The sequence below is a fragment of the Antedon bifida genome, chromosome 6, assembly GCF_963402885.1.
Source record: "Antedon bifida chromosome 6, ecAntBifi1.1, whole genome shotgun sequence".
NCBI classification, from domain to species: domain Eukaryota; kingdom Metazoa; phylum Echinodermata; class Crinoidea; order Comatulida; family Antedonidae; genus Antedon; species Antedon bifida.
The window spans coordinates 15,450,379-15,477,140 of record NC_136231.1 but is presented as its reverse complement, the minus strand read 5'-3'; the positions used below and the strand labels follow the sequence as shown (position 1 = coordinate 15,477,140).

At 32.4% G+C, this 26,762-nt stretch overlaps 1 protein-coding gene across 6 annotated transcripts in view; it reads left to right on the top strand.

The window, feature by feature from the left end:
* The window catches only part of LOC144845410 (unconventional myosin-IXb-like), a 78,754-nt gene that overhangs the window by 48,210 nt on the left and 3,782 nt on the right, over nt 1-26,762 (top strand). For 5 of the 6 annotated variants that reach the window (XM_078702719.1, XM_078702715.1, XM_078702717.1 and 2 more), the window contains 16 exons: nt 4,833-4,869; nt 5,248-5,358; nt 5,706-5,897; nt 5,990-6,112; nt 7,418-7,567; nt 8,696-8,883; nt 9,059-9,307; nt 9,461-9,667; nt 12,717-13,401; nt 14,865-15,275; nt 16,082-16,195; nt 16,482-16,658; nt 18,728-18,878; nt 21,018-21,275; nt 22,168-22,402; nt 25,809-25,940. In XM_078702719.1, coding sequence (XP_078558845.1) covers nt 4,833-4,869; nt 5,248-5,358; nt 5,706-5,897; nt 5,990-6,112; nt 7,418-7,567; nt 8,696-8,883; nt 9,059-9,307; nt 9,461-9,667; nt 12,717-13,401; nt 14,865-15,275; nt 16,082-16,195; nt 16,482-16,658; nt 18,728-18,878; nt 21,018-21,275; nt 22,168-22,402; nt 25,809-25,940 — 3,420 coding nt within the window. The remainder of the gene's footprint in view (nt 1-4,832; nt 4,870-5,247; nt 5,359-5,705; nt 5,898-5,989; nt 6,113-7,417; nt 7,568-8,695; nt 8,884-9,058; nt 9,308-9,460; nt 9,668-12,716; nt 13,402-14,864; nt 15,276-16,081; nt 16,196-16,481; nt 16,659-18,727; nt 18,879-21,017; nt 21,276-22,167; nt 22,403-25,808; nt 25,941-26,762) is intronic. The other variant, XM_078702714.1, reaches the window with a different exon arrangement.

Genomic DNA, 26,762 nt, shown 5'->3' with positions numbered 1-26,762 from the left:
CATTGCTACGAAAAAGTATGACGTCACCTAGAAACAATAACAACAGATTTCCAGGAAGTAGCAGTGGACCGGATCACTTGTGATCAAGCCATCAGACAAGATGGCGAAAGCTAAAGAATGTGAGTAATTTCTTTTGGATTTGTCAAACAAAATTATTTATTTATTAGGTTAAATATCATTACAAATAGACCCCATACCTGTACAAATGTGCACACATCTGCAATTACATTTTTTTACAATTCTTTGATGGAAAGGGTCGTGAAAGTCCACCCCCTCTGGTGCCACCTCTGGTTCGGGGTGGATTTACACCATATTGTTAACATAAAATAGCTAAAGTTATACCAATATTTATAAAAGGAAAATAAATTGAAGGTAAGTAACATTTTAGATTCTTTTGAAAATAAACAAATCCTTCTCGGCATTTTCCTTGATTTATCGAAAGCATTCAATGTCATCTACCACCAACTACTTCTTTGTAAACTACCAGCATATGGAATTAGAGGTATTATTATTAAACCTTGATTGGTTTAAATCATATTATGTGTATTGAATGTAACTCTATTAAACAGGGAGTCCCTAGAGGATCAGTTTTGGGACCATTAACCCTTTCACTGTGTATAAACAAATGTCGTTGCACTGTGCATACCCAGTATTACCGGGTATGAGAGTAACAATTATGTAATCGTATTTGCCTATATTATACAACACCCTTTATATTTTCTCGAATACATTTGCAATTCATTAAGAATAGTTTCCAGCACAACATGCGCCCTCTATACTTCTTAATATTGTCTTGAAATTTCAATTTGCGCTCTCTATATAGTGATTTTTTTTATTTCATTATTTCTATGACTTTGCCTAAAAACTTTGTTATGTGTGTAATTTTTTATAAACTTTTGATTATTATCCATTGGGAAAAAAACATTCCGTAAAAATATCTAATTGAATAAGCAGTTTTTATCCTTGATTTGGAAAAAAAAAAACAAGATTCAATATGGCCTCCATGGCATCACATAATATGCAAATTACCAAATTTTACCCATCCGCATAGGGCAACATTGTATTCATCACAACGTGAAAAAGAATTCTGAAATAATTGTTAAAAACAGTGATTATTTTGGAAAATTTAATTATGAATGAATAATTTACCTTTTTATGTACGTATAGCTCCAAGAGTACAATGTTGTAAGAAATTGTTAAAAAGTTTTCTTTTCCCTAAAGAATAATCTAGATGTCCTTGTATACTGCTCTATTTATTGTTATGATCTTTATAAATCCATATAGTATAGTATGCTACGATTTTCCCCTGAAACTTTGATTTGTGCGTAATATTTTGTAAAGGGATAAAAATAATTTAAATTTGTTGATATTTCTATGTTATCTTCATCCATATCCAGTGACAAAACCATAGTCTATAAGAAAATTGTTTTTATAATTGATTTGATAATAAACAGGAAATAAAAAACTCCCAACCGTAGACCAACCTTTTTCCCACCACACACCACAAAAATAATTAAAAAAAATTATCTCATTTAGTATATTTTTTTATATTTGTTTTTCTTAAATAAATATTACACAGAGGTGTGACTATCACTAACACTTTCTTATTTTGATGATCTCCACACTGCTTGTAATAAACTTAACATCATATATTTTGCTGATGACACAACTATATATATATTTTTTTTCTGTTTGTTGAATTGAACTTATTAATTATAGGGCTGAACAAATGATTGTTAAGGATATTGTAGCTAGGTGAATGATCTTGACTTGATATCAGCGATCTTCAGTGTCGGTAGCATGCTGTGCCAGGACAATAGGTTATACTCCTGCAAAATACATCAGGAAATATAGTTATAATAAATCAGATTTATCATGGCATCAACTATTTAAATATCAATGATTTCCTAGCTCCAAATGATACTGGGGTTATAAGTGACACACTTTCTTATTTTGATGATCTCCACACTGCTTGTAATAAACTTAACATCATTTATTTTGGTGATGACACAACTATATATTCTGACGTGTTTCTAATTTTTTTCCTGTTTGTTGAATTGAAATTATAGGGCTGGTCAAATGATTGTTAAGGATATTGTAGCTAGGTGAATGATCTTGACTTGATATCAGCGATCTTCAGTGTCGGTAGCATGCTGTGACAGGACAATAGGTTATACTGTACTCCTGCAAAATACATCAGGAAATATAGTTATAATAAATCAGATTTATCATGGCAACAACTATTTAGATATCAATGATTACCTCCTAGCTCCAATCAGGGAGATGTAAACATCTCCAAATGATATTGGGGTTATAAGTTACTGATTAGATAGACACAATTTATTGATACAAACATAGGCCCACATTCATTACAAATATTTTGAATCTTTTAATAGTAGTACAGTAATTAACATGTTTACCAAAAGCTGAACATGCAATGTTACAACAAAGCTGTCAAATACTGTTCCAAGTTTTTTATTCTGGTTTGTTAAAAATAATATCTAAATTAATTTAGTGATATGGAAGGATACACTGTTATTTTAGTAAATAGTGTATAGAAATACTGTTTGGAGCTTTTATAATATATAATGATATATATAATATTATTAGAACGCAACCAGGTAATTAATAGTCAGGTGTGAAACACATCTGTTTGTGACAGGTGCTTTTGATAAACTTGATAATTGTTGATTGCAGTCTAGTTTCATAAGGTAGTTTTGATGTCATGTCTATGTTATAACAATTGCGTCATGAAATGCATTCCAAGTCTTCAGGGGATGTTTTTGGAATTCTTCTCTTATTATATTTTTACATTACATTACTGTTATTTTCAAGTTAAATGCAACCTCACCATATGAAATGTTCTCTGATTGGATCCAAACCTATAAGTTGTAGAACCTAAACCACTGAACAAGATACCCTGTAACATTGATACCACATGTTATGTTTACAAAGTTTAATTTATATAAGACAAACTCTGAAAAAAATTCAAGACATTGCTGTGTGTATTTAGTTATATTCCTTTTTCTAGAACCGTTCTCTTGCTTCCATAGTTTGCTTGCAACCATGTAGTTTAAAAAGATTATAGGTACAGGCCATGGCAATGGCAATTACATTGATAAACCAAAAATATATGTTTTTGAGGAGAAAAAAAAATATATTTGTTCTATAAAAAGATAATCCAAGGTTTGTATGACGAAAATCCAACTTAAGACTTTCTGTTTGATTTAAATGTCATGTGGTATTATTGTCTTTTTATGGTAATTCTTATTCCCAAACTACAGGACACAGGTTATTCCTCCACAACATTTTAATCTTTTTGAATTAGCTAAACGCCAGGATTCAGGTTTTTCAATTTTAAAGAACAGTATAGTTGGCCTCGGCGAAATAATTTTTATAAATTAAAATAATTGATCAGATCATTTTCTGTGTAATAATTATGCTTCAAATTACTATCATCTAAGAAAACAACAGTATATTTGAAGGTAACATTATATAAATTAAAAAAAAATTAACTTTAGGATGTAAACGTTAAAGACATTGGAATGTTGTTGGTTCTATCTGAACACCTTGACTTTTAACCACACAGATTACCGTACACCTTGAGTGTGAACATACCTTAAGGTCTAAAGTATAGTAGTAGTTCTAACGCCACAGATTACCTTACACCTCATGTCAGAACATACCTTAAGGTCTTAAGTATAGTATATAGTATTCTCTTTATTATACGATACATTCAGATTATTCTTTAGTGATATATAATAATGCATAGGCTGTAGTGTTCCCAAAGGGAGATTTGTTACAATTGGAAATAAATATTAGAATGCCTATAAACCAATTGGACAGATATGACACCTTTGGGTTTATAGGTAGTGTTCTATTGAGCAGCTGCAAAATGACATCATCTCCAATGCATTTGTTTACAATGAAGTTTACTGTAGACCAAAGTCATTTTACGATCTTTCTTTGTATAAAAACCTAATAAAGCAGGTAAACTAATTAATGAAATAGTTGTCACACTGAAGGCTTGTTTTATACACACCTGAGAAACATGCCAAAAGTTACTCTCAAATATTGTGCATAAGTCTCAAAATGATCAGTTACCACTTTGGTTTGGTTATGTTAGGACATCGGCTATCTATGTAATGTTTATTAAGTGCTGTTACTAAAGACCACAAGGGCAACTAGTAGTACTAGTTACTAAAGACCACAAGGGCAACTACTAGTACTAGTTACTAAAGACCACAAGGGCAACTAGTAGTACTAGTTACTAAAGACCACAAGGGCAACTACTAGTACTAGTTACTAAAGACCACAAGGGCAACTAGTAGTACTAGTTACTAAAGACCACAAGGGCAACTAGTATTTTTTAAGCTTGGAGACGTGTACTTAACATGCATGTAGCTGTTGGTGTTATAACTGTAAAAAGTGGTGGATGTTTCTATTTTTTAATGTATAGATACCAACCTGCAACGTAAGTACTCTATTTAAACTCCTTTATAAATTGATTTACATATTCTAATGATGAGTTCCGTGCTGTTTCATCTAATTTGTGAGAGAGTGCAAATAACTTTTCAGTAGTTATTTACCTGGTAGTACTAGGTCTTTTAATTGACACAAAATTAAAAGGTAAGTTTTAAATAATTTATTGCAATAATGTTGATTGAATACTAATCTAATTTTGATGTAATGTTGATTGATGTATTACTATAATAAAAGGTTTCATGTGATTTATTATAGTGTTGATTGGTAATACTAATTTTATTGTATGTATTTTTATACTTTTCTGAGATTAATATTAATCAATCTGTTTATACTTTGTTTATTGACAGACGAAGCAAGTCTTTCAAACCACAAGTGCAAGTTAAGGTAAGACCTTAAGCAAGTGTTACATAATACAAACATATAAATACTTTTATTCAAATTCTAATCTGCATTCTAGATCTGGTGTTTGAGCTCTACAGAACATTATTGCATTTGGCAATAGTTACTCTAAATTTTTTTGTTTAGTTTATGTGAGAATGTTACTTCTTTTACTCAATTTTAATTTTTGAAAATTGGAAATAGTTTAGCTCTCAATATTTAATGCAGAACGTTATTGAATTTTGGCAATAGTTACCGTTAGAGTGACTGGATTTGTGTTTCAATTACTTAAAGTCTTTTAATTTAAATATAAAGTTGGATGTATTTGTGCACTATTGTTCTGTATTTTTTTATAATTTATATTGTAATCTGAAATTTTTATAGGCACTAAGAGATTTAAAATCCTTGAAAAAGGTTGCTGGACGTAGCAGTGGTGGATGGAAGAGAACATCTGGTGCTAAGAAACAACCTCCAACAGTCAGTGCTCAGTTTCAAGTAAGTGACTTCATTTAGTTTTAAAATTATCTCATTTCAAAACCAGGAATTTACATTAGAATGATTTTAAAACTAGGGTAAGGGTTAGCACTCAAAGAGCGCAAACCTCCACCAAGGCCACATATCAATAAATATGTAATAATAAGGCTATACAATGAAAATACATACGCCTTGTTCACGAAATGATGACATACAATGCTGTGCAGGGAAACGTAACCAACAGAAATAATAATAAAAACATTGTTCAACCAGTTATTAAAAGTCTCCTCCATCAATAACTATAGTATATAATTTTCTACTTTATACAAAATAAAACAAATTTATACCTTATATTCTCTCTTTATCAGTTGTCCCTAAATAGATTAATGGAAACATTAAATCAAGCGAATCCATTTTTTGTCCGATGTATCAAATCAAATTCGGAAAAGAAACCATGCCAACTGGATGAGGAACTTGTGATGCGTCAACTGCGGTACACTGGTATGCTAGAGACAGTCCGCATTCGTCAATCAGGTTACAATGTGAGACTTACAAAAGAGGTAATTCTTTTTCTAAAATTTCTCTCCTTTTCAATGTGTTTTCAATGTCTTTTCCTTCCTTATTCAAACTACAAATGTTCTTTTTATTGCAGGAATTTTGTCAATATTATAAAATCCTACTTCAAAATGGTTTATCATCAACTTTAGAAGATATTCAAGTGTTTCTGAAGTCGATGAAATTGGACCCCAAGCACTACCAAATAGGACAATCTAGGGTGAGTTCTTATTTTTTGTAATGTTAGCAGTAATCATTAGTTTTGAGATGAAGTATTTTTACCTGCTATGTTTAGCACATACACACTCGTTAAATTCAACAAAAGTTTCAGTTTCTTTATTAAGCATTCAAGGTAAATTAAAATATTGTACATAAATATTAAAACAAAAAACTTAGAACAATCATTAACTAGATTTGAACTCGTCACTTTGACGAGTTAGTTATCCGCACAACAACAACGCCATGTGCATGTACGCTAGAAAACAGAAAAAGATTACAGCACTTATGACCTGATAATAATATGTTGGTGCAAATTCTGTCTATTTTGTGCCTTATTGTATATACAGTATAATACTGTATATATCTACATACAGTGTAGCATAGTTGAAATTACTGGGCCCAAATGTTTAACATAACAATAATAATGTTGAAGATAACAACATATTAAATGTTGAAGAAATTCTGATACATAGAATCGAGATTCACACTCTTTTAAATGTGATGAACTATGACGCAAAAGATGAAAATCCGACTTTTTTTTATTTAACTGGCCATATGATGACGTCACAACATCCGATTAGCAAAATGTTTACATGAATTCTTATCTACACTTCAACAGCTTCCAGAAAACGCTTTAATCATGAGTATCACTTTTTATTCTGACAAGCTATGACATATTGAAATTTACTGTAAAGATGCTATGTACAAGCTGAAAATTTTGAAGTGCTCAAAATGTCCTGAAACGTATAGAAAATTGATTAGAAATTATTTTTACAATTTTTAATGCGCCTGTGCGTAACTTTGTGTGAAACATGCCATTGTTAATCCACAGGAAGTTGACTCTTGATATCATATATATATATGTCAATACAAAATTACTTGGTTTTTAATCTATGATCAATCATTTCAATTCATAAAATCGCGCGCAAGTCACGTTGAGCAACTCTGACGTTTTAAAAAAATAGGAGGTGCACAACTTCACGTAAATCTCGATATGTTGACAAAGTTACGGAATGTTATGTTTATACGTTTTACTCGACGCACAAAAATAGAGTGGAAAGAAAAAAGATTAATACAGAAAAAAAAGGCAATCACAAGGAGTTATCTGCCAAGGTGCGGGTAACTAAAAAAAAAACACCAACAAATGGGCAAAGGAACATACCTTGATCACAAGAAAGTGTTCTTATTTCCACTTCGGTCCTGTAATAGGATGTTGTGCTGCTAAATAAACTGATCTCGGATTCAATATTTCTATGAATTGTATGTGGAAATACAACTAAACATCATTACATCGGTTTCATTACAGATATTTTTACGAGAGACAGAGCGAGCTAAGTTGCAAGACGCTTTGCATGCTCTGGTGTTAAAACGAATAATAGTTATTCAGTGGTGGATACGTGGTGTTCTTCAACGTCGTAGATATCTTCGAGTAAAACAAGGAATTGTAACATTTCAAGTAAGAATTCTTAGCTATTAGCATAGAATTATGTGTATTTAAATTAAATATTTGAATAGAATTGGATTGGAATAGTAAAATAATAATAATAATAATATCCTGGATTTATATAGCGCCTAATGTTGTGAAACCTCTAAGCGCTGAACATTTTTTCCTGATCAAACTAATGGTCAAAATATGTCTAACTTGTCCGCATCTACCAGATCAGTTTATTGTTGAGTATGTAAGCAGTGCTTTCAATATTAGCCGACAATTTCTATAAATACAAATCACATAATTCTTTTGGCAATAGTAAATCCAGTCTTAAAAACCGTTTCCTGTGTATGACAATAATGGTGAATTTATTATAAAGCCTGATTTACAGTCGACGTTGAGTTTTCAAATTGTTAAAGTTGTAGGTGCTTAATAGGTAATAGAGTTATATCTATTAAGGCGATAGCTTTTAAGGCTAATAGATATACAGCTATATCTTTTTGATATGGGTACTCTCACAGTATATGCTCTTACAAATATTATGTTTAGGTCTACTTTTGTATAGTTTAAAATCGTGACCTTGTGTTTTTTGCTGTGGTGGAAGTTTAATTTCTTAGGATCGATAGTGTCAAATTTAGCGTTTTTATTTACCCCTTTTCCTGTAAAATTGTTGAATCAAACACAATTCAACACAACGTCATCTGGAAAATAGGCTTAAAGGTTTTATTTCTAATTCACAAACATTACATATTGTACATAATGTACCTATCAAGTGGATTTATGTGTATATCCATTCTTTCCTATCCCATTTTTGTAAAGATTATCATTTTTAAATGATGTTTGTTTCCCTTCATTGCTTTAAGCTCTATCAAACTTTATGTGACAAAAAGAAACAGGATTTATATTATATTATATCCAATCTACAAACAGTACTGTTTCGATATATAGGCTGAGTTGCTTGCTTTTCTCTAAAGAGGAATTTAGGGAAATATACAAATTAGTTTATTAAGTTTCAGTATATCACATTTAAAAGTTTAAAATTTATTATGTGCCTGTGATGTTTATATATAACTTATTTTATATATGACAATATAATGACTTACAAAAAGTTGTACGATGTTCATAGTAAAAATTGCATTATTTTGATTTTTTTAGGCCTTGTTTCGTGGTTACCAGCAGCGTCAAATCTACCAGGAGATAAAGGAACAAGCACTACGTGAAAGTGCTGCTGCCTTCCTGCAAGGCTCATGGAGGGCCTACAAACATAAAACTCTCTTCGATAAATTAAAACGAGGAGTTCTATGGATGCAATGTTACATTCGAGGAAATAAGTCCAGACGAAAGTAAGATTATTGGTTTGTTTGTTACATAATAAAACTCTTTCAACATTAATACGGTTTATAAATAATATTTAAATTATGTTTGTTCTACCATATACAGTAGTACTGTATATTTAATATTTATCATTTTTTTAATATTTAAAATATTAAAAGTACTCATTGTATATTATTATTAAAGATTGGAAGCATTATTAGATGACAGGGAACGTCTGCTTGATGAAGCTGAAAGAAAAGAAGAAGAAAGACAAAAGATGCTAGAGATGGAAAAAGAACGACAATTAGAAGAATTACAATGTTTACAGGATGCAAATGTGTCCAAAGCTGAAAGTGAAGATGAGCTATCTATTAGAAGTGATGAGGGTGTTCATGTCGATGGAGAAGAAGATTATGATGTACGCTGTAGAACTAGAACCACTGAATCTGAAGGGTGTGTTTTTCATTTTTTTTTTTGCTTCTAAGCTATATATCTTGGTATCTTTATTAGCCAAAAAAAAACCTTTCATACAATATAAAATGTATGGTTCTTACTACAATAGTATTTTACATGTAATACAAGATTTTAAATTGATTGTAAATACAGAAGCAGTGGCATTCTTGATGCTTCCTCTGGCTCTGATGAAAACCTCTTAGATGATTCCTCATACCGACATCACATACTACCCACAAAGAAGAATGTACCGTCACCTTCACAGTCTGAAAGTACATTGACCTCATCTCCAACAATGATCTCGCTAGAAGATATTGATGACAGCAGACCAGTAACAGATTCACTGAAACATGCACCAAGGTATGTCTGTTTTACCTGATGTTTTACCCTGAAACATGCACCAAGGTATGTCTGCTTGTTTTACCTGATGTTTTACGCTGAAACATTCACCAAGGTATGTCTGCTTGTTTTACCTGATGTTTTACCCTGAAACATGCACCAAGGTATGTCTGCTTGTTTTACCTGATGTTTTACCCTGAAACATGCACCAAGTCTGTTTGTTTTACCTGATGTTTTATGCTGCAACATGTACCGAGGTATGTCTGCTTGTTTTACCTGATGTTTTACCCTGAAACATGCACCAAGGTATGTCTGTTTGTTTTACCTGATGTTTTACCCTGAAACATGCACCAAGGTATGTCTGTTTTTTTTTTAACTGATGTTTTATGCTGAAACATGTACCGAGGTATGTCTGCTTGTTTTACCTGATATTTAACCCTGAAACATGCACCAAGGTATGTCTGTTTGTTTTACCTGATGTTTTATGCTGAAACATGCACCAAGGTATGTCTCTTGTCCTCTGATGTTTTACCCTGAAACATGCACCAAGGTATGTCTGTTTGTTTTACCTGATGTTTTACCCTGAAAACATGCACCAAGGTATGTCTGTTTGTTTTACCTGATGTTTTACCCTGAAACATGCACCAATGTATGTCTGTTTGTTTTACCTGATGTTTTATGCTGAAACATGCACCAAGGTATGTCTCTTGTCCTCTGATGTTTTACCCGGAAACATGCACCAACGTATGTCTCTTGTCCTCTGATGTTTTACCCGGAAACATGCACCAACGTATGTCTCTTGTCCTCTGATGTTTTACCCTGAAACATGCACCAAGGTATGTCTCTTGTCCTCTGATGTTTTACCCTGAAACATGCACCAAGGTATGTCTCTTGTCCTCTGATGTTTTACCCTGAAACATGCACCAAGGTATGTCTCTTGTCCTCTGATGTTTTACCCTGAAACATGCACCAAGGTATGTCTCTTGTCCTCTGATGTTTTACCCTGAAACATGCACCAAGGTATGTCTCTTGTCCTCTGATGTTTTACCCTGAAACATGCACCAAGGTATGTCTCTTGTCCTCTGATGTTTTACCCTGAAACATGCACCAAGGTATGTCTCTTGTCCTCTGATGTTTTACCCTGAAACATGCACCAACGTATGTCTCTTGTCCTCTGATGTTTTACCCGGAAACATGCACCAATGTATGTCTCTTGTCCTCTGATGTTTTACCCTGAAACATGCACCAATGTATGTCTCTTGTCCTCTGATGTTTTACTCTGAAACATGTACCAAGGTATGTCTCTTGTCCTCTGATGTTTTACTCTGAAACATGTACCAAGGTATGTCTGTTTGTTTTACCTGATGATTTACGCTGAAACATGCACCAAGGTATGTCTGTTGTCCTCTGATGTTTTACCCTGAAACATGCACCAAGGTATGTCTGTTGTCCTCTGATGTTTTACCCTGAAACATGCACCAATGTATGTCTGTTTGTTTTACCTGATGTGTTATGCTGAAACATGCACCAATGTATGTCTGTTTTACCTGATGTGTTATGCTGAAACATGCACCAAGGTATGTCTGTTGTCCTCTGATGTTTTACCCTGAAACATGCACCAAGGTATGTCTGTTTGTTTTACCTGATGTGTTATGCTGAAACATGCACCAATGTATGTCTGTTTTACCTGATGTGTTATGCTGAAACATGCACCAAGGTATGTCTGTTTGTTTTACCTGATGTTTTATGCTGAAACATGCACCAAGGTATGTCTCTTGTCCTCTGATGTTTTACCCTGAAACATGCACCAAGGTATGTCTCTTGTCCTCTGATGTTTTACCCTGAAACATGCACCAAGGTATGTCTCTTGTCCTCTGATGTTTTACTCTGAAACATGCACCAAGGTATGTCTCTTGTCCTCTGATGTTTTACCCTGAAACATGCACCAAGGTATGTCTCTTGTCCTCTGATGTTTTACTCTGAAACATGCACCAAGGTATATACAAAGTAGATATATAACAAAACCGAAAGAAACTAGTTATTTTTGTTGGCATCTTTCATTATTTTTTATAACAATAAGTTTCCAATCTATGCTGTAGTGGCTTAAGTTTCAATGGCTCAGTATATTCAATTCATTTTCCAAACAAGAAACTATGTTTTTTGCTATGTCGACATACTCATCAATAATTGATTTAATCTTTAAACATCCTGGCCAAAAGGTAATCGAAAATCAACCGCACCAGGTTTTGTATTACCAACTTTTTTTTAAAACGGAAATTATCATTTCTAAACATTAGAAAAATCAGATTAAATATTATATAATAATATTGTTATTTGATATATTTACTCTTTGCAGTAAAATACTGCTAAACACATGAAGTGCTATCATACATAAGTATCATATATAAGTATTTTGAATTGGAGATAGAATTAAAAATAAATATATAACAGGAACGAGGAGGTTCAGTGTAGAGCAAGCATACTGTATGTAGATCAGAATTATAAAGGTCATGTACACTTACCTATACTAAAACAGGAAAGAACAGAAACAGAAAAGAGAACATTTGTGACTCTTATTGAAAAAAATAGGCCTTACAGAAAATAGACTCATATTATCAATAATAATAAATGTAATGTTTCCTCCATGATGTCACCAATGTGGGTGTCTCACCTTATACCATGAGTAACCTCAAACAGACTATATTCTTACTTCCTATTGGCTAATTTTTCTATGATATCATTGTGTGGTAGTCCAGGATGTTCACTCAAGTGTGACAAATAGTTAAGCAACCTATTGAAAGTTGTAGCAGTGTACAGAAACCATTCATAACTGCATTATAATGATGTAGTTGTAGGCTTTGGGATTTCCACAAATTGACACCCAAAAATACAAAATGGGGATTGTTTTGGAGTATTTGCTTTCCATCTTGCAACAGAGCCTAACAAATGTTGTGGGTTTATCTTCAGTTTTGGTGATGTTATTTATGCTGGGGAATTTATATGATTTTTTTGTTCATGGTGTTTACTTTGATGTTCATCTGAGACATATTATATTAATTCTTTCAAACAGAGTCAAGGACATTACTGCAGCGTATGTCGAAGGGATACAACGCAAACAATCTGAAACCATCTCTGATTCAAAATATCAATTGACGTCTGGAAATGTTAACAGAATCAAAGAAGAGCTAGCTGGTCTAGTTCAAAGTAAAGCAGAGGGAGTTGCTACTAGTGAAGAAGAAAATCGTGTGAAAGAAGCTAAAAGACTTGTGGAGATGCGTGCTGGTGAGAAAAAGTTTCAGCAAGAAATCATTGCAGAAAAAGACATCGATATCAATGATAAAGTTATTGAGTTGCGAAGTGAGCTGAGAGGTGGAGAAAGGCGTAAACCATCTAGCAAAGATGATTGGAGAAGATCTGAGTATTTAGAAGAAAGCAGGAAACAGGAATTAAGGGAAGAAAGGAGAAAATATGAAATAAAAGAAGAGCGAAGGAAATCAGCAATAAAGGAAGAACAGACAAAACCAGTTGGTGAACCTCAACGTAAAAAAACAGAATTACGATCTGGCAGTAGGATATCAAGGTTTCAAAATGAACGACGGAAATCGGATATCGGTGAGGAAAGATTGATGGCTGATGTTAAAGTGGAAAGAAGTAAATCGGACTCAAGAGATCTGGACAGAAAAGCGTTATTTGAACCCATTAAGAAGGATCGGCAGGAGATGAATAAAGAAAATATTACGCCAACTAAGCCAAAGGTTAGTAAACATTAATTATACTGTAACAGGCACAGAAATTTTTGCGTGCCCCTTATTTTAGCGATTAAACAACGATCGCAAAAATAAAGGTTGGGCGAAAATCGTGAAATTCCCAACGATGTTGTTTACAGTCGATCAGGCCTAGGCTTTAGTTAAGTTTTATCAGGGAGGAGTGCGCTTTTGTTATACTTACTCATTCCATGCGAATTAGTATATAACCACAGCAAAACTACGGCAAATAAAAAACGTGCGGAGCATGGGTTACTGCTAGTAATATATTATTTAAATATACTTTCACTTTTTATAAAATGTGAATTTCTAGTGCTCCAGTCATTGCAAATTATTTGGAAACCAATTTATTTCCAGTCAGGAAATATTTAATTAATTTTAATTGTTTGCACTTTCCAATGCAAACTTTTGAATAAAAACCTTTTAATTAAAATTCTCAATTTTATATTAGTTTAATATTTGCACCTAACTTGAATGAATCATAGCTAGATATTTACTCCCTAATATAATGAAGATGATTTCCTACCGTTTAAAATGCATACAGGCATTTTGATTGAAAGGAGTGAAATTATGAATGGGATTCAGCAGTAGGCTATGCAGATATCTAACCCAAATTACATTCTTCACGAACTCAGAAACTTAAAAATAGTATTTAGTCTACACTTCATTAAATGTTATAGTATAGTTATTGTACTATTAAAATAATTTTTTTTAAATATAATGATTTTAACCACTTTCTGAGTTCTGAGAACACATAATTGGAGACATTTTTGAAAATGTCTGAGAACTAACTATAAACTTAGAATGCTGAAAAATTCAATATCCCAACATTGTTTCTAGAATTTGCAAAAAGAATTTCTTAAATGATTCACAGTTATCAGTAATTTAGTCTTTCTTGTATTTGATCACTGTCTAATCTTTGAATCTTCAGTAACAATTTTGACCCCATTTCCTGCTTTCTTATTGACAAAAAGCATGTACACCTGTATACAGGCCATATTATATCATGTTGAACAACATTCTATACATTATCTGAAAAGGTTCTACACTATAATATATCAATATATCATCTTTTTAAAATTGAAATTTCAACAATTATTTTAGTGATATTATCATTTTTAATTTCAACGTTGTTAATTTCTTTGATGTTAATATTCATGTATGTACATAGTTTAATCCATAACATATTGTATTTACCACCTACAATAAAAATATAATTAGAAAGTATAAATAAATGAAAATTCCAATATTTTAATTATATTCAAATAGATTTTTAGCTGGTAAATTAAGTTGCCACTGCTGGCCACGTTTTGTAAATTTTGTTTGTGTTTTTTTTTAAACCATTAGAATGAAATATACAATGATTTAATTAATATACAGTACTTAGGTTTTTATGATGTGTATACAAATAAATGTTTTAAATGTTTAATGAGAATGTTTATATTTGGATATAGGAAAGTACAAGCAAGCCATCATCATTATTACCAGGTTCTTTTAGAAGGAAAACATCTAAAAAACAACAGCAAGTTCCCAAGAACTCATTATCGCCTACATCAGCTGAAGATAAAACTCGTAATGAAAAATCATCAGTAACACGTAGCCCATCTAATAAGCCTAAGTTTAACTGGAAAGTACGATCAAAAAAGAAACGGCAAACCATATCAGGACAAGTTCCAGTTGAACACCTTGCTTTGAGGACACGTGCGATGACGATGACGCCCCCAACTAGTTCTCCAGAGGGCAAGACAAAAACTACCCCTAGTAATATGAGTATTCATCGGAAGACACAGTGGCGATACCCAACTAATCAGGTTATTTCAGATGCATCAGAATTAAACCAGATGGATGAATTTCTAAAATCAAAGGTATGATTTAAAATCTATTAGATATGTATTTAATCCTACAATTCATTGAAAATTGATATTTTTTTTTTGACAGTTGGCATGAATAAGTTTAATGAATGAAATGATACACGAAAATCTGAATTTGTTTGAATACATAAAGTATTTGTAAAAACATTTTGCTGTTTTTTGAGTCTGCATCATCATGTAAATTAATAATTTCATCGTCACTCAAAACAACAGAGCAAAATTGCAACCGGAGATCGCCATTGTTCTTGTTAATGAAGGTCTACTAATAATGTCGCAGGCCAGATATAGAATGTAGAATATAGAACATTACAAACATTTGAGATGCTTGGTCCACTCAGAATTGGAATGACATGGTTGAATGAGCAGGTTCTGGTTGCTGGCAACTACTATTGAGAGCCCTGCCTACAGGAACCATGCGATGAAGGCTGGAATCTCATGGGCTTTAAGGAGTCCCTTTGTAACATTACTTTTATTTTTTAGCAGGGTTAGCTCTTTGCGGGACATATGAAATGCACTCGCGAGCCGTATTTGGCCCGCAGGCCGCCTGTTAAAAGGCAATTGTAAAAACAACAATTAAATCAGTCAATTTTATTTTTTTCACATGCCACATATTGTCAAGTCAACAGTAGGCCTGCATAAAATTATCAATGAACCTATCTTGGCCAATTGAGCTCTTCCAATGTATACTGTACATCTAATCTTGTAACATTTTGTTGCTTTCCAAATTAAGTATCAGATACATTTTTTGATTTGAAATATTCAATTGCATTATGAGAAACTTGGATCAATCTTTTTTTCAGATTGCAGAAATAAATAAAGGAAAAAGCCAACACACCAAAGTTGATAAAGTGTTCAAAAGTGCAATGGATAGATATAGAAATAATCTGTTAACTCATCAGTCTATGGCAATGCAGGTAATATCAATTAGTATGCCAACAATTTCATATGGTTTTCATTATCAAAATATATGATGGAAACCATTTTCAAGTATAAAAGAACAGTTTTTACTTACATTTTTACAATTTGGAGAATTTCACAACTCTTGGAGTTCTACAAATGTTTCAACCAAAATACATTTACTCTCTTCTGGAAACATTGCAATTTGTGATTTTCATGCTTTAAATGACTAATTCTCCCTTCTAATTTTATAGAGTGGATAACTTTGTTAGTATTCCTAATTGTCCCTTATTTTTTATACAGGATAATAACGAATTATCACTACAATACAAAGATTTGATGTCAGAGTTTGAGCAGGTGTTGCAAAACACTGCAAAGCAAGAGCAGACAAACGCCCAATTTCCCATCACGTTGGGTATCAATGCATTCCGTGGTTTCTTGGATGAGTTCATGCATCATTACAAACCTGCTAAAAAGAAGGTCAGTTCATGTCATTGCACAGGGTATGTTCACACTCACGGTAGCGTTATGTACGCGGCATACATATTTCTGAACTAGGCCACAGATAAGCGTTAAACAGCTGTTATGCCTTGCATGTGGCATTAATAAAGCTAGAAGCACAGGTCAGCTTTACTAACGCTAATCCAGTGATGCATCCGTGATTTTAACCTTCAGTCGAACACCGACCAATGAAAAGACACGTCCACGGTTAGCATGCCAACAGCATACCTAGCTAAATACCATTAGCTAAACGTCAAATATATTTTATAGGTTTCAATTTTAAAGAACAGTACCCTTATTTTGGTGTTTTTCCAATGACTAGCATTCAATTTGATTTTGATTTTTTAACCTTGGTAAATTGGTAAACAGAAATATCAAAATAATAACAGATCACAATTTGGCCATCATCCCACAGCCTTAAAGTGGTCCAGAGTTGGAATCCTGGTCTGGATTGCCTCCAATTTCAATGCATCTACCTTTAAAATATTTAGTAATTAATTGCACTGAATAGATGTAATTGATTCTCAAATAAAACTATGGGTTAAGAAATTCATATTTTCTCAAAATAATATACACATTACTTGGCAATATGAATAATATTCTCCCTGGATACTGCTTATCCATATTTCAGCTTCATCTCTTAGGATTTGAGTTATGTGTGTTTTCACATTAAACTAGTACTTTGAATTATTTAATAATAAACCGTAATATTTTGAGTGTTTGTTGTTGATATATAAAAATTAATCCTGTATTTGAGGGATAAAAGCATCTACTTGGAAATCATACATTAAAATGACAGGTTTTCATCAGCATTTCATTATGTTTTGACATTATACAGCATTTAAATGTTTCATGTCAACATCAATAGTATGATTTTTTTGGTAAAACTGATTAATATATAATTATTTTATTTGTGTCAAAGTAGATATAGCCAGAAAGGCATGTAAACTTCTCTTTGAGAAGGCTATAATCATGGATCTAAGAACTAAAATATTATTGAACTTCTGTCCCCATTTAATTTATGCCATATTTTATTTGTACTGGGCGACTTCTTCAGTCAAAGACTGGTCTCCCAGAGGGCCCAGTTGGTGATCAGTGGCTGTGATGTACTAATATACTGGGGTGACCCCCTACTCGTCTCGAAAGATGTACTAGGTTCTTTAAAGTCCACACGAGGTAGTTGTGTACATTGGACCTACGGTTTATAGTCCTTATCCGAGAAGACTCGTTCTACCACCAGAACCATGGAGTGAGTGAGCCTCGAACCCCTGCCGATGTTATGGCTACGTAATTACGATTCCACTGTCTTAACCGCTCGGCCACTCACTCACTACATTACTTGTTTAATACCATTTTCACATCTGCAAAATGTAACAACTTGTAACAAGTTGTAACCAGGTTTACATAGTGTGAATACTATTTTATTTTAAAAAAAACACACTGATGAGAGTCTTGTTTTTGTTCCAAGTTCTTAATCAAATAGCTATTAACAACACTTTCCTTCCAAGATTTCTGAGGGTTCGCAAATGAAATCGAGAGATCAATAAATTATTGTCAATCATTTCATTTTACTTAATATAGTTAGTATATTTTACAGTCACTTTTTTTTCATTGCTGAGTCAAAGGTTATCTTGTTTTAGCATTTCCTAATCGATCTAGGAAATATTAATAGTAATAGTAAGAAAGAACAATTGATAGTTATGTTTTTATTGTCTACAATTGACATGTACTAATTTCCACCTTCTTCTTGTTCAATGACAAAACAGATTTTGTGTTTGCATATCCGAGTCTTTAACACTTCCACAATTCCACTGTTTTGCTAAGATCAAGGTGTAATAACTTCATATGTAAACTGTGTTTTGCTTCAATTTTCATTAGTTTTTTTAAATGGTTTTTTATGCAGACATATACCAAGAGCGGTTAATGGTATCTACATAAAATTGTTCTAGTGTACATTGCTTTTAAGATAAGATTAATAAGATTATTACTTGAATGAAGAGATTGTGTACTATCAAAATTTATTTAAATATTTGTTATTGTTTTACCAGCAGAAGGTGCCAAAAAAGAAGAAGGAAAAGAAAGAAGATGTGATTGAAATTCAGGGACATCATTTCCATAGTTATCAATTTAATATTCCAACCCTTTGTGAAGTTTGTAATAATTTCTTATGGCTTATGGAAAAGGGACACCTTTGTCAAGGTAAGTTATTGTGTTTCTTTTCATAAAATTAGTTTGTTAATTGCAGCATTTTAAGAAGCAGAGCAATACATTCAATTGCTCTTTAGTATAGTTTCAAGAACAATATAATATTTCATAATAAAAAATGATTGAACCCATGAGAAAGATAGTTGTTTAAGCAACAACATAATACAATTTTAGAGAAAATAGGTACAGATAAGTGAAATGTGCCCTGTTGAATGATATAGTCTATGAAGAAGTCAGGAACAATAGAATAAAAAACATCTCATAGGATCTAGTTCCTTTATGAAAATAGTAATATAAAATAAAAGATTACAACTTAAAGATCTGTTTCCAACTATAGTTTGACAAAAAAAAGTGTGACATTTTTTTGTCCCATAAAGTTTTGTCTTCGGAGAGCATGGGTTTAGTTTCCTGTACCTGACTATAGTTGTGTGTCCTGAAAGGAATTCAGAAAAAGGTGAAATTAGCAATGGCAAGCTAACAATATTTTTTACTAAAAACTGTATAATTTGATTTCTATTGGCATTTAATTAAGCCAATAAATGGTTTAATCATGAGTTGATTGAGTGGTGTACATGTTTACTCCTGCCATCCTGAGTTTGGCAGCCACCACTTCCTAAGATTCAGTCTGAACCAAGATAAATTAATATCCTCTTATCTAGGCATTAATAATTTGATAATCTCTAGTTGCCATGCCGTTTTCTAATTTTATTTTAATATTTCCATAATGATTGAATAACTCAGTAGTAAATGATTATTATTATAAATCCAACAGCAGGGTTCACTAAATAAACATGAAAATCAAAATGGATGTCAATTATATAGACATAATAATAATAATAAAGTTATACTAAAAGAATACTTAACAGAAGTGCCTTAGTTCATTTCTCCTTACATAAGAAAAAAAAAAACTTTAAATGTTTCCCTTCCCTCTTAAAGTATACTATATTTGAATAGGTTACAGCAAAAAACAAAAAATCCAAATAAATTTTGTTTCTGTATACTTTTTTTTATCAATATTTTTTTTGTATCACTGTATAAAACGTATAATTTAAGTTGATGTTATATTAGTACTATAAAAACAGGAAAGCTAACAATATTTCAAATGTTTCTTAGAACTCCATAAATGAGAATGTTGGTTTCAGATGTATTATTTTATCTTGACTACAATCTGTTTTTAATTGTTATTCATTGCTTCCTTCATAATTCGTATTTTGTCTATTTGTATTTTTCCAAGGAAACAGAAGACTACTGCATAGTCATCACTGGCTGATGTGTGTTTACTTTATAGAAAAAAAAACATGAATTTTAAAATAATTCTAGTTCACTTCCTTGAAAACAATTTCCAAAACATATTCAATAAATTGACTCTTTAACCTCCTAATATCCATTTTTTTGTACAGACAAATAGTATAAATAGTATTTTATACAAAATGTAGATAAAATATGCAAAATGAATTGTTTGCATTTTTTTGAATGTAATTAAGATATGGCCTACATTTGAGTAATTTTACTTTGTTTTTGTTTAACTTGATAATGAGAGGACAGGCCTGGCCAGTGTACATGGAAGTTAATTTAGATATAAGCTGTTTGATTGGCTCTGACTGTAGCTAATAAGGAAATGCTTGTTTGCTAGGGTGTCTATCTAATTGTGGCCATGATAATAAAACAGATGAGCACATTGCTTTGTTAAAACCTGTGTTTTAGTTTTTTTTTTATTTCAAATACTGTATATATTTTATTTCAAATATTGTCTAAAATATGATTTACTTTTTTTATTTAATAGTTTAAAGTTTACTATTTTTTTAGAAAGGGTATTATAAAAGCTTTTGTATTATTAAAAAAATGTATTTTATAATAGCTGTAATCATCATTCTAATAAAAATGTTGAATACTGGCAATGTATTTATTCAATTTCTACAGTTAAAGTAACAATATATACGTGTTGAATGTTTACAAATGCTACCGGTAATATCGCAAAAACCATAACATGCTATTGTTTTTCCTTATCAAACCTGCTATTAGTACTCAAAATACTAATGCATACATTGTAAGGAAAAAGCATAGTAACACAAGTTGGTGAATCTAATAACAAAACAGGATTTTATCAAATGCATACGTTTTTCATTTTTTCAGATTGTAAGCTTTCGCTACATAAAAAGTGTTTATCAAAGTTGGTCGGAAAGTGCAATGGTCAACCAATCGGAAAACAGGGTCAGATATTTGGTACAACACTCTCTTCGTTGACTCGTGGAAGTAGCATGATTCCTAAAATTATTGAAAAATGTATTTATCATATTGAATTACATGGACTGTACCAAGAAGGTATCTACCGAAGGCCTGGACCAGAGGCTAAGGTTAAGGAAATCAAAACACGAATAAATTCTGGAGAAGGTAAGGATATTTGCTAATTAGATCTTAAAGTGACCGGAAATGTATTTCTCTTGTAATTTATATATGTTACCTTAGCGGCATTGTTTCTCACTAGCCCACCTGTTTCCATGTATTTTACAGTATTATATAACACCTAAATCAATTCCTGTCATTTGATTGGACGATTGTGGGTCACATGGCATGCAATAATATGATCGATAAATATTACTCTTTTTTGTGTATCAAAAAATTCTTTTATTTAAAATTTGAAGTTTGTACACAGACAAAGCTCTTAAAATTATAAAAAAAACATCAAAAAACATGATAATGAAAAAACACATCAAAAGATACAAAGAGCATACAGAGAAATTCCAATAACAAATTGTCATGATGCCTACAATATGGTAAGACACAGTTATAGTAATACTAATCTTATCTAGATGTTTTACTGTTATATATAGTTATGGAGTTCAGAATAAATGACTTTCTATATAACGAAAATATATCAGAAGAATTGTCACAAAAAGTCATATACATCCCGACCTATCACATGGAAAACAACATGACTGTTGCAGAGAAAACCGCGGATTACTCATTCTTCTGATATATATATTCTTTGATATTATATAAAACAAATAATGAATGTTTTATATTCATGGAATGGTACAATTCCACTCATAAACATTTATTATTAGTCAACATGCCAGTTTGCTAGCTGTATTAAGATTAGCCAAAACTACTGTAACAACACTTTTTTATTTTCTTGCATACCCTTGAAACTGAAACTAATTTTCAAGCAAATTAACCAATGCTTAGGCATATACCCTAGTCAGTGTAAAAAAAAAATCCAATTCTATTTTTACCTGTACTTTATATAATTTATAAACAATTTTTCTCAACATGTTTTTCCTAGATGTTGAAAGTATTGACCTAGGTTCATATACAGTTTTGGTTGTTGGTCAAGTACTGAAAGCTTTCTTCCGAGAGATGCCAGAACCTTTGATTACATTTCAAATGTATGATGAGTTTCTGCGAACAATACAAATTGTTGATTATAAGGAGCGTGTCGCAGCACTTCAAGAAGCCATTGAGAAACTTCCAAAACCAAACCATGCACTATTTGAACGCCTCGTCTTTCATTTAGCACGGTAATTCTATTTTGTATATATTTATGTTATTCTTCTATGCCTCTACTTTATGAAAAAGAACATTTACAACTAAAAGAGCACTCAAGAGTGTATAGTATATTGAAATTGTAACCAATTTTGGAATACCTCACAGTGTAGTAAAGGTATCCCAACAAATAAACAACACTAAGAATGTGTTAGTGGTTGTTTTTAAATCGATTAGAGTTGGGATTGGGATCATATAGTATATCTAAGGGTGTTCAGACTCGCAGTGTTAAGGTAGCATTATGTACGCGGTGTCATATTTTTGTGTCTGAACAGATTAGTGTTAAACAGCTGTTATGCCTCGCATTAATAAAGCTAGCAGCACATGACACTAATCCGTGATGCATCAGTGATTTTTACCTTTAGTCAAACACCGATTAATGAAAGACACGACCATGATTAGAAGGCCAACAGCATACCTGTACTATAGGCTAACATAAATTTTAAATTAATCAGATAATTTTCTGTTTAATAATTATTTCAAATTACTATCTTCTGCAAGTAGTAAGAAAAAAATTAGCATATTCGAAGGTAGAAAAAGAAAACAAAACACAACTTTACGATGTAAACTTTCATGCATTTGTCATGAATGTATATATAATTTTATTTGCTTAGACCCAGTGATCAGTGTTTTAAATGCAATGAATTGGAATGTTGATCGATGAACACCTTTTAACACCATGGATTACCGTACATTTTGCGTTATAACATAATAAACCTAATGCTGCGAGTCTGAACATACCCTGAACTAGAAAGAAGAAACATGTGACAATTTCTTGTTTTAAAGCTCTAACCTGTACGACACACTGTATGTTTCTTTGGGCCTGTTTCTGCTGCAACTGCTCAAAATACGGTATAAAAATATGGTATAAAATACGGTATTTTTTAGTACACCGTTTCTGCTAACAATACTTCTTGGGTGGTCGTGTTAAAATTCATCCTTTTTACCCAAATTGCCATTCATTTATTTGGTCGATAATTAAAATTCGCAATAAAGGAAGTTTTACGCCTCACTTTCAACAGCCTAGCCCTAGTGATAGAGATGTTGTGAGAGCACAGAAAACATCGTAATGGGGACAAGTAATTCGTTCCCTCCTCGAGTTACTGTCTTTTGAAATGTTATACTGCTTTCGCAGGCTCTTCAGCTTTGAGTTTACCTGCTTTGGAGACGAGTCTATTCCGTACTCCTGCTTTATTTTTTTAGAAATGTCTTTAAATGTGGTTGTCCCTTTTATTACCGTTTAGTTGGCCTGACATTTTAGCTTCCCCTCCCTCCCCACACAGATTTATATAGTAAATACTGTGACGTCTTTGCTCCACATTTTCGCCGAATATACACATGTGTAAAACAGCTGACAGTGACAGAAAATAAAAACATGATGTTGACCTCATGTCGCAGGTAAAAAAAATGAATATGAATAGGCCTTACTACAGTGAAGCTGAAAAGATTTTGTCCCATTCCTCATTAAGCATAAGAAAAGAACTTTAGTTGATTGTCAACTAATAATAGAGAGGTTTCGCAACCTTACGAATACGATAACGAAAACGGATACGTCACGCACACGTATTCGTTTTCGTAAGCCAGTAAAAACCTGTTTCGCATGGCAACGAAATATTGAGGGCGCCGTCCAAAATATGACTGCGGTAAATTTGAGCGAAGCGCAGGTACGTGTTGCTTGGTGCTTGGCTACCTAGGCCTAGCGTAACATCAAAGCGAGTGAGGACTTTAAAAACTGCTATTTATCAGAATTGACCTGGCATTTTAGTAAATTACTTTAGTAAATTACTTTCAATAAATCTATAATTATATTATAATCATGAATCATTTCTGATTCAAATGCAAAATGTGCAAAATAGATCAAAAACTATACTCGTTTTGTAGTTACGAATATGACTGGTGATATTCGTCAACACGAATACGCTTTACGAATATGAAATGGGGATCAGCTCAAAAGTTTTACAAATGTGTGACGTATCCGTTTTCGTTATCGTATTCGTAAGGTTGCGAAACCTCCCTATTATAAGAATGCTTACGACAACAGTTGCACTAAATGTATCCTGTCATTTTAGATAAATATTTGTTTAAAACGACAAAAAGGTAAATTTATCTTTCATTTTAGTAGTATTTTTATTTAACAAGGAACTAAGGCTAATTTTCATGTTTGCCGTACAGCCTATAACTGAAACTTCTGCTTTGTTTCATTAACTGTTGCTGATTTAGGGATTATATATATAAAATTAACTTCATCAAGAAAGTAACATGCAGTTTTAAATTCCAATGTAATTTGCCTAAATTTCCCTGGATTGAGATGAGTACTCTTGTACTTCCTGTTTGTGTAATTTAATCCAACGAGGTCAGCAGGTCATGTTTGTATCAGCTATTGCATTAGTTCAGTTATACTCCCACTTCCTCTACTGCCCTCCACTATTACCCCTTTCTTTTGATTTAATATTATGTTTTAGGATAAAATACATACTATATATGTCATGTATATAAACTTCCTCGCTCACAAACCGTTCGGCGCAAGAGGGCCTAACCGCTTACAGTCGCTCAGACATGCGGATGTGCCCTCGAGTCTACAGTCTTTCTTCCTGTATTCATGACCCATTATTAGTGGCTTAAGCAGACATATTTATTTTTTTGGTGGTAGGCCTATACCACTTCCTTGCTACACTTTGATGCTATCACTATTCATAGGTAATGGCCCATTTAAAGGCCAAGGAGTGTGCATTCTAGTTTATTACAAATGTCTAAATCTTAAAATTATAGATAGAATAGAAACAAAATGTTCTTTCAATCATTTTTTCATTTAACTATACACATACATAATATTACTATACACATGCATATACATAATATTACTTTATATGCATGCATATTATACATAAATATTACTTTATACACATGCATATACATAATATTACTATACACATACATATACATAATATTACTTTATACACATGCATATACATAATATTACTATACACATGCATATACATATTACTATACACATGCATATACATAATATTACTATACACATGCATATACATAATATTGCTATACACATGCATATACATAATATTACTATACACATGCATATACATAATATTACTTTATACACATGCATATACATAATATTACTTTATACACATGCATACATACTATTACTAAACTCATACATACATAATATTACTATACACATGCATACATAAAATTACTATACACATGCATACATAATATTACTATACACATGCATACATAATATTACTATACACATGCATACATAATATTAATATACACATGCATACATAATATTAATAATAATGTTTTGTGGCAGTGATTTCAACATTAATTCTTAGCGTTGTTTTATATTTTATACAGAGTTGCTTTGCATGAAGAATACAACAGGATGTCGGCCAGTAATTTATCAATTGTGTTTGCACCATGCATTATGAGAAGCCCTAGACAGAACAACCCATGGGAGGCACTTCAGGACGTTTCTAAACAAGCCAGGTATGTGCCTTGCATTTCTACATAAAATGACACTTCTTCGGTCAGTTACGGTTGCTTACTTACCTTTAATAGAGGTGGTCGATTAATTGAGGTGGTCATTTACGATAAGTGGTCGTTACGGGAGGTGGTCGATTATGAGAAGCGAGAGGTAGTTGCTTGCGAGATGGTCACTTGTTGAAAGTTGGTGGATAGATTGATTGATAAGTAAAGAGAGAGGTGATGGTCCTTTAAAAGAGGTCACTTACGAGAGGTGGTCGATTATGAGAAGCAGTCCCTTACAAGAGTTGGTGGTCCTTAAGAGGTGGTCACTTACGAGAGGTGTGATCGATTATGAGAAGCGGTTCCTTATGAGAGGAGGTGATCACTTACGAGAGGTGGTCGATTATGAGAAGCGGTCCTTTAACAGGTGGTCGCTTAATAGAGATGGTCGCTAACGAGGGTGGTTGCTTATGATGTATGTTCTGATTTAGGGAGGTGGTCACTTACGAGATGTCACCTTCTTGAAAGTCGATCGCTTACGAGAGGTGGTTGGACTGATAGCTAAGTATTAGAGATGCATTTGTACATGATTTAGACATAGGTTTGTAAAATATATAATAATTTCTACATTAGCTGGTGATAGTAACTACAATATATGGGAGGCAATTTTCGTTACTACATTAGCTGTTGACCGTTGGTCTGGTGTTGATTTTGTACTTACTACATAAGCTGTTGGTGTTTCTACATTAGCTGGAGGTTTTACTACATTAGCGCTGGATTGTTCTACATTAGCGGTTGTTTCAACATTAGCTGGCGTTTTCTACATTAGCGGTTGTAACAGGG